This window comes from Cajanus cajan, chromosome 11 (assembly GCF_000230855.2).
Source record: "Cajanus cajan strain Asha chromosome 11, NIPB_CcT2T_4, whole genome shotgun sequence".
Taxonomy (NCBI): domain Eukaryota; kingdom Viridiplantae; phylum Streptophyta; class Magnoliopsida; order Fabales; family Fabaceae; genus Cajanus; species Cajanus cajan.
Window position 1 is genome coordinate 29855525 of NC_138527.1, and position 9562 is coordinate 29865086.

The window sequence follows — 9562 nt, forward strand, 5'->3', positions numbered from 1 at the left end:
TAATCTCAACACGAGAATGACATTCATTTCAAGTAGTCAAAAGATGTCACGTAGAAGATAACGGCATGTTACTCGTTTTTCTATCTGGCAATTCAGCTGAAGAACTTTATTCACACACATGGGTCATCTGAAACAAAGTTGAAGAACTTGGCTAATTTTTGTGAAACAGAGTATTGACTTTCATCTAGTGATCCTTCGTCTCCCTCATAGTCATCATCGTCTTCAAAAACCAATTGAATTCTACAGTTCTTCAGCTCCAGCCCCTCAATAAAAGGTGGGTTTCGCTTTTTCAAATGTAAGATATATTTATCTTTTAACTGAAAAACTAACGGAGACCGAACTCCAAATCTGCGCAAAAATATGTGGTCTTGATTTGTCCTGGGTAATCCTAGTAAGCGAAACGTTGTGCTATATACATTATCAGTCAAATTGAAGATTTTTCCTTGAACATCCACTAACTCCAGTCCTTCTCTTTGGTTTTCAGGTATATTATTGAAAGAGAGAACACCAAAACAAATAACACTTTTAAGCTCACGGTTTCTTCGCTTGGAAAAGACAACTGGTTCTGCTGTAAACCAATCCGGGACTCTGCTTCCAGGCATAATCAAAATCTCTAATTTTTTAAGTAGAACCTGGGACAAAATCTACGTCATGTGATATATAGCGAACATTATAAGCGAATATGGTTGGTTATTACGAGAAATGAGAATAAATGAATGTTGAATATTATATTTTATTTGAATATTAGAGGCAGCAGGATGGGATTATGGGGTGGGGAGGAAGGAAATATGCATCAAGAGTTGAGACAAAGGAATGACAAACCTTGGAAAATCTCCTCTTTACGGCTAGGGAACATCCAATGCAACCACTCATGTACAACCTTCTTAAGGACTTCAAATGCTCAAGACCTGGGATATCCATCACCTTTTCACAATTCGTAAGGTTCAACTCCTCTAAGCGCCCCAAGTTTGAAATATCATATATGTACTGTACTGCAGTACAGTTTGCAAGATGAAGCTCTTCTAGGCTAGAGGGAAGAGGAGGCAGAAACATGAGCTCCCTGCAATCTGACAACAAAAGTTTTTTGAGATAGGAGAGACCTGTCATGCTGGCTGGAAGACTGCAAATATTGTTGTGGCCTAAGCTTAAAATTTCCAGTGATGATAGCTTTTCAAAGTCATCTGGAATTTTTCCATATATTCCCCATCCATGACCATTTAGCTCTTCCAGCAAGGTTAGATTGCAAAAAGAAGTTAATATTGCCTCTGAATTAGGTTCTTCGTGTTTGTTAGGAATTATGACCCCGGTAGGCATGTTGTTTCTAGCCCCATTAAGATAGGGCCTTCTTTCCATGTCTAGTTTTACCAGGCTTGTAAGCATCCCAAAGCTATCAGGTAGATGTGTAAGTGCTGTTTCCTTCATCGATAACCATCGCAAAGATTTCAAATTTCCAATGGTGTCTGGAAGCCTTTGAAGCTGTTTGCACATGTCTAACCTCAACCGAATAAGATTTTCCAACATTTTTGTTGATTCTGGCAATTCAATAATGTTTGTCTCATGCAGGTCCAAACTGGTAAGAGCTGACAGGCAGCCAAATGATACTGGTAGAATCCTGAGATGCTGACATTTTCCCATCTCAAGCTTTTCCAGCATTTGCATGGCCGCAAACATTTGATCAGGAAAATTGGTAATTTTTGTCCTATCTAACTGAAGCTCAACCAAAGAAACTAAAGCCTCTATTGACACAGGCAATTTGTCAAGAATATTACAGCCTCCAACAGACAGTTTCCTTAAATATGATAAAGAATCAATAGAAGCAGGCAATTCTTTAATTCCACTCCCGTTCAAAAACAATTGAGCCAATGCAATAAGTTTTCCAATGGAGTTAGGAATCACTGAGAGTGATCTACATCCCATCAAACTAAGCTTCTCAAGTTTTTTCAAAGAACCAACAGAATCTGGCAACTCCTCCAATACTGTATGGTTGAGTGACAATTCTTGCAGGGAGCAGAGTTGCCCAATGCAGGTAGGTAACCTCTTCAGAGAGCGGCATCCATTTGTGCTTAGCTTTTCAAGTTTTGTCATGTGGAAGATGGACTCGGGTAGCTCAGTTATAGCAGTGTTATCAAGAAGAAGTTGTCTCAAAGAAACCATGCAGCTTAAGTCTTCCGGTAATGCTTTCAATTTCCAGCAGTCGGAAAGAATAAGGTCCTCGAGATGTTTCAGCCCAGAGACATCACCAGGTAGTTCCATAAGGTTATAGCAGAGGCGCAAGTTCAAGTGAACTAAGGAACATAGATCTCCAAGTGATTCATGAATCCTAGTTAAATGAGAGCATTCTTCCAAAATAATTTTTTTAAGAGATAGATAACCAGTTAAATCAGGAGTTTCTGTCAAACGGTGGCAACTGGAGAGGTTTAAAACCATCAAGTGCTCAGCCACCTGGCAAATTAACACCACCGTTGATAAATAAATAAATAAGTAAATATATATATATATATATATATATATATATATATATGTATATTTATAAAGTTAGAAGTTAAAACCCACTTTATTTTAAAAAAAAAAAAAGAAAAAAAGAAAACTCAATTTAGTCATAGAAAAACGTTGACATTATTTTAATTTAAAAGTACTGTAGCGAATGAAGATAAATAGATTATTCATATGAATGCATGTCATTATTGGAGAAATGACAAGTTAGAAAATCAACCAAATGTAGTGTTTGAATGGGAACCAACCCATGGTAATGATGATACCACGCACACATTTTCATACTATTTATTAATTTTCTTAATTTAATCTCAATTATAAAAAATAAAAAATATAATAAATAGTTCTCCGATTATAAATAGTTTTGATATCAATTTAGTTCCTCCCACAATAATAGTAAACTACATGAGTGTTTTTTTATCAAGGAAAACTACATGAGTTTAGTCTTCAAGTCCCTCAAACCTTGTAAACAATATATAGAAGGACGATTTTATAAATCTTTACATAAAGGATTGAATTGATATTAATTTAATCTGGACTCTGGAGAACCAAATTAACTTGAGTCATATCTTTGAAAGAGTAAATAAGAATTTAGTTGATTAGAAAACAATGTAATGTAACTCATTAAATTTAAATAGAAAACACCCTGTTCTAGAACTCATTGATGACAAAGTTTATTTATTTTTTAAGCAAATCAAAGAGCCAGTTCAGTTGGTATTAAGAAAGCAAACCTTGTTACTGCGTCTGCCCCACACCGTTTCAATCTGACTTTCCGAGAGATCCATGACAGCAAGTTCCAAAGGATTATAGGTAGAAGGCATATACCTTAATGGACATTGTTTCCATTGTAACCACTTGAGTCCTGGAGGAAGACATCTGAATTGTCCTTCCAATCTTGAATAATTAATTTGAAGCAGTCTTAAGGATACCATTGGTTGAAAGTGCTTGGACTGAAGGATAACCTCTTTTCCTTTCTCTTCTCTATCCCGCACGTACTTTTTATGCCTCTCTTTGATATATTCTAATGCAGATTTACAACTGGGCTTATGTCTAAAGTTTTCCCAAGTTATTTTATCAGCAGAGCGATCTTCAGGAATAGACATTCTTCTCTTTACACAATCTAAGACAATCCCTCGAACATTTCTGGTTCCCTGCATGTGCTATTCATCGTTAAATTTTTCAACAAATGATGTTCACAATTTTTAGCGGGCGAAATTAATTACAATTTTATGACACTGTAAATTTTTAAATTATCATCAGATAACGAATTCTCCTCAAATTGTAAATGCTGGCATTTTATAATAATTACCTTAAGATTTACATTAAGATAATTTCTAATTTGTTTACAACATAAAAATCTTTAAGGTGTACAGGTTTCTTAACTGATATTTTACAATGCCAAAAATTTTCACATAGAATTAAGAAAGTTTACACAAAAATTACTGTCGGCTTTCTTCAAATAGAAACCCAGAGCATGCCATGAAGTCAGCATTACCAGCTAATCTACTTATCTGCTCTTGTCACAAACCAAAATAGCATATTTCATTGAAATTTTCGCTTAGAACAGTAGATTCTAGGAGAAAATCTAGGATGTAAAGAAAGGGAGGGGACTAGAGACACATCACGTATTCAAGTTATAAGAAAAGTAGTAATTAGCAGATTTGTGTTAGAGACGATTGGCTTAAAGTATGCCGGGTATTAGGATTTGAGAAGAAAAAAAATGTGAAGGTAATTTTTTTAAAGAAATAACTAAGAAATACAATATTAGTACATTAAAGAGTTAATTACCTATACACTGTCGGTATAAATTTTTTTTTTTTACACTGACAACCAATTGTATCTTTTAATTGTGCAATGTCACTGTTAAAAGTAAATGTATTTATGGTGATATGACACAATTAAAAGATATAATTAGTTGGTAGTGTAAAAAAAAATTTATACTGACAATGTATAAGTGATTAACTTTTATTTTAAACTATCATTTTATATTATTATTTTTAAAAATGACCAAATTAAAAAATATAATTTAATTATAATATATTGATGAAATAAAAGTTTTCATATCATTACATGATTTAAATATGGATTTTCTTCTTAAGATTTATGTTGTTTGTGTTTTTTTTTTTATTTATTGACCGATGTTTGTTGTATATTTTTTTCAAAAAGTTTTTAATCCTCTTGCTTAGCCCTATTGTGTAAAAAAAACAGTGATAAAAATAAAGCATAGCAAAAATCAACATAAAATAAGATAAGAATAGAAATTAAAAAGAATGGTAACATGCATGAGCATGAAATAAAAAAAATGAGGAATCATGCATTATTATTATTTGATATATATATATATATATATATATATATATATATATATTATGATTTTATATTTCAACTATTTGCCTCTAATTTTTTTAAACTTTTTTTAATTCATAAGAAAGATCATAATGACAATAATAAACATAGCCTATTTGATTTTAATATTTGTCATCGACGTGATAAGAAAATTAAGTGAAAAAGGAAATGACAGAGAAAGTCAATGCTATTCACAGACTACTACTTTTCTGAAATCAAAACTGTGCTACAATATAATATTTAACCTTTACCTTCATACTCTTCAACACGGTCAAGATTTCACCACGATCCCAAAGCCTGCTACGTAGACCAGCATCTGCAAGGTTTTCACTAACCACAATCTGCCTCCCCATGTCTCTAACTTGATCATGCATCCACACGTTACCATCACCACTGATCTTAATCAAACACCTTGCTGTAAGCAGAGTGACTGCTATCTCCCCACTAAAACCACACCCATTCAACACATCAACCACATCCTCTCTCTTCATTTCCATTTGCACAAACAAACAAGCCATGTCAAGGAACACACACTTCTCTTCTTCATCCAACGCATCAAAGCTTATCTTCAGCACATCATGAAGACACGCTGGTCGAATCTGCTTCACCTTCTCCACTGCATCTTTCCATTCCCTCTCCGTCCTCTTGTCAAACAGAAAAGAACCAAAAACTTCCAAGGCCAAGGGCAACCCTTGAGTCTTCTCCACAATTTGGTTTGCAAGATCCAAAAAACCCTCTGCAGGTTCCTTTCTTCTCATTGCATGGTAACAAAATAGTTCTAGTGCTGCTGAGAATTTCAACTCCTTCACCTCATAGTGCATGTCCACATAACTCTCACGTAAAACTTCTTTGTCCCTTGTGGTTATCACAACTCGGCTTCCTTTGTGAAACCATTCCCTCTTACCCATCAAAAAGTTAAGATGCTCCACATCATCCACGTCATCTAAGATCAACAAAACTCGATTCTCTTGCACTATTCTTTTGATAGCAGCAATGCCATCGTTTACATCATTTATGAGACCCTCTTTTGAGTCTTTTCCACTCTGGGAAAGATCACTGCGAAGTGTGTTTTGGAGAGAAACCAAACCACCGTGTTTGGAGACTTGTGATCTAACATTTGGGATGAAACTGCGACGCTCGAAATTGTGAACGACGAGGGTGTTGAAGAGGGTCTTGGCAAGGGTTGTTTTACCAACCCCACCCATGCCGTACAACCCCAGAACTCTTACATCGTTGGATTTTACGTCTAACAGCCTTTTCAGTTCTTCGACTCTTTCTTCTAGCCCAACTGTGTACGGAGCCACATTCAGAGGTGTATTTCTCATCTGCTTCAGAAGCGTTTGCACCAAAATCTGAATGAGGTTATCAATCTTGTCACTATCACTGAAAAAACAAAACAGAAAACGAGTGAATCGACACAGTTCAAAAGCATCACACGACACATGCTTGTCAAAAACAAAACAAAACAAAACGTTCAACCTTTGTTCATCAACAACATAACCAGCGATTCCTCCCACTTTTTTCATGGCATCCCTCCACTGCTGAACACTCTCTTGGGAAAACCTCTCTGCATGGGACGCGAAAGCTCCCTCGAAGGAACGACCCTTCTGCTTTCTGACATCCGAAGGGTCGACGCAGTAGAATACGGGAAGGACGAGCCTCTCAACCTCGCAAATCTTGGCCAGTTCTTCCAGGCACCAGTGCGAGGACGCGTAATCGGGAGAGAGAACCACCACGCAGGCCGCAGAGTCTTCGATGGCCGCCAGAAGGTTCTTCTGGATATCGCCGCCGCGCTCGAGGCCATGGTCGTCAGGGAAGACGCGGAGGCCGAGGCCGAGGCCGAGGAGCGCTCGTTGGAGGTTGATGGTGAAGGTGTGGCACGTGTCGTATCTGCGGAAGCTGAGGAAGACGTCACAGCGGAGCCTGAAGGACGGTGGAGGAGGAGTGACGTGAGTTTCCGGCGTCATTGGAGAGAGAGTAAAGTGAAGTGGTTGGAAGATGTGTTGCTTCTTTGGTGGGCATTGGGCAATGATTATGAAGGTCAGTTTCTGTGGCTTCTATGGCTTCAGCTTCACTTGTGGATCCTACAAGTGTGTAAATCACTAATTAATGCTCTTTACTCTTTACTCTTTAGCTTTTACCCTCATAAAATAAATAAATGCTTCATTGTCTATTCATAATATATTAAGTCTCAACTGTGAGACATTGACGTAAACAAGTATTGAGTTTGTGTTGATTGGAGGAACTAGGAAGGGTCTCTTTCACATGATGACAGTAAACCAAGTCTACCCGAGTCGACTATTGGAAACTTATCCAATTTCATTGGTCCACACCCTAAATCCAGGTCAATGAAGTCTATCTATGGGTTAGTGAATCATATTAATGATGCATATACCAAACTTTAGCATGCAAATGTAGCACTTGAAAACTCAGTTTTGGTTTTCTTTCGTGATTCTAGAAAAGTAAAAAACATAAAATAAAAAAGCATTTACCCATTGTATATATCTGTTATAAATTTGGAAGGTTTATGCATGTTTCTTTTTTTTTTTCTTCTTAAATTTAGGGTAAATTTATTTTTAATCTCTTAAATTTAAAAATTATTATTTTAGTCTCTAAAATTTTTAAAATTTTTGTTTTAACTTCTTAGATCACTAATAACATATATAAAAATAATAGATTGATACAATTATACAAGATCAACTGAGTTTAATGTGATTCTTTTTTACTAACAAGAATACTAATAGGTAGAATTTATGTGACGGTATTTAACAAAATTTTAATATAAGAATTAAAATAAAAATTTTTAAAATTACATGAAGTAAAAAGACTAATTTTAAATTTGAGAGACTAAAAATATATTTAAACCAACTAAAAAAATAATATTTATCATATGTTTGGTTGAGTGAAATGAAAGTAAATAGAAAAGAAAAATATGAATTACGTTTTTTTAATTGTTTGGTTAAAGAAAAAATGAAAGAAAGAGAACAGAACTGTTGACATTTTAGAGATATTAACTTACATCACTAATTATAAGACTAATTTATTGTCATTAATTATGAGACTCTTTCAACTAAGTTACACTTTTTAAGAAAATTAGTTAATTTAATTAAAAATATTAAATTTATGAATAATTTAAATTATTTTTCCAAAATTACCTTAACATTTTTTAAATAATTTTTTTCCTTTTTTAATTAATTATTTTTCACCTAATTAATTAATATTTAAAAAATATATTTATGTGTCTATTTATCTTCTTCAATCTTAATATGAGAGAAAATTTTTATTCAATTAATTTCAAACATTTATTATCTTTTGTCTAAAAGAATTATTAATTAAATAAAAATATTTTAAAAAAATATAATTAATGAAACTCGTAATATTAAAAAAGGGGTATATAAACGGAGAAGTAAAAAGTGAAAAGGCCTTTTTATATATAAGCAGTACGTAGGATTTAAATTTTTTCCTTCCTTTCACTTTCTTTTCATTTGAATTTTAAATTTTTTTTTTCTTTTCTCCTTCACGTTCCTTCCTTTCATCCAAACTAGATCGATGATGCACAGACAATATATAATGAACGGAAAATTCAAATATTCGTTAGCATAAACCAAAAAATTAAAGGAAAAATATTGAATAGTTTGGAGAATAAAATAAGTTTTTTAGAAATATTTTTAAGAAAGGAAAAAATATAAGAAGAGAATAATATATATAAATCTTATTTTAGAGTTTATTTGGACAAATAACTTAATTAAAATCTTATTTAATAAACTCTTATATAATAAAAACTTATGTTATAAACGTTTAAGATTTAATTATAAATTGTTGTATTTATATATATATATATATATATATATATATATATTTTGATAAATATTTATACACTATTTTTAAATATTTAGATGTATTATTATTTAAATACTTATAAAATATTTTCTCATTTTAAAAATTAAAAATAAATATTAATTGAAAATAAAATAAAAAATTTATAAAATATTAAATAATTTCAAAAAAGATATTATATATCACAATAATATTGAAAATAATAAAAAAAATTATAATCATCATTCACCTAATTTTAATTTATACAAATAAATTAATAATAAAATATGATAAATCAATTAAATAAGTATATATATATATATATATATATAATCATGATTAAAATTTATGAATCATATTTTATAAATACATCACTATTTTTTTTATAAAATTTATGAATCATATATATATAATCGTTTGAAGTCATTTTACGGATTATTCTAACACAGTATAAATACTGATATAAGTGTTTTTAGTGGTATTATTGTATAATTAATTTCAAACAAGGCAAAATAGTGCAGTTATGAAAATATCATAAAACTTAACTTCATTTGTTTTTTTATATTATTTTTAATGAAGAAATATGGAATTACTTTAAAGTTAAAGATCAATCTCAACGTTATATATATTTTAAACGATTAGCCATGAAAGTTAAGGAGTATAACACACTACAAAAAAAAATAGGTAATTACTGGCGGTTTGTTTTTTTGCGGTTTCCATAAACTGCCAAAAAATGTTACTAATTGTACAAATTATTGACACTTTCTGGCGGTTTTAAACCACAGGAATGTAATCGTTACAGGTGTTGGCACTTTATGGCGGTTTTAAACCGCCAGAACGTTCAATAATTTATTTATTAAAATTAAACTTTAAAAAAACATGTTTAAAACGAAATCCGGCAAGTAAC

The 9562-nt window shown here is 32.3% G+C and overlaps 1 protein-coding gene across 2 annotated transcripts; it reads right to left on the reverse strand.

Annotated features, from left to right (window-relative positions):
* Positions 1-46: 46 nt before the first annotated feature.
* Positions 47-6901, reverse strand: LOC109800711 (uncharacterized). 2 transcript variants are annotated; one of them, XM_020361553.3, is made up of 5 exons: positions 6319-6901; positions 5091-6222; positions 3225-3644; positions 823-2442; positions 47-632 (listed from the first exon to the last, which is right to left on the reverse strand). In XM_020361553.3, the coding sequence occupies exons 1-5, from the start codon at positions 6804-6806 to the stop codon at positions 111-113; spliced, it is 4182 nt and encodes a 1393-aa protein (XP_020217142.1). In that variant the 5' UTR covers positions 6807-6901; the 3' UTR covers positions 47-110. The 2 variants fall into 2 exon arrangements, with proteins under 2 accessions (XP_020217142.1, XP_082922752.1); XM_083066626.1 differs by having other exon boundaries at positions 47-644.
* Between the last annotated feature and the right edge of the window lie 2661 nt (positions 6902-9562).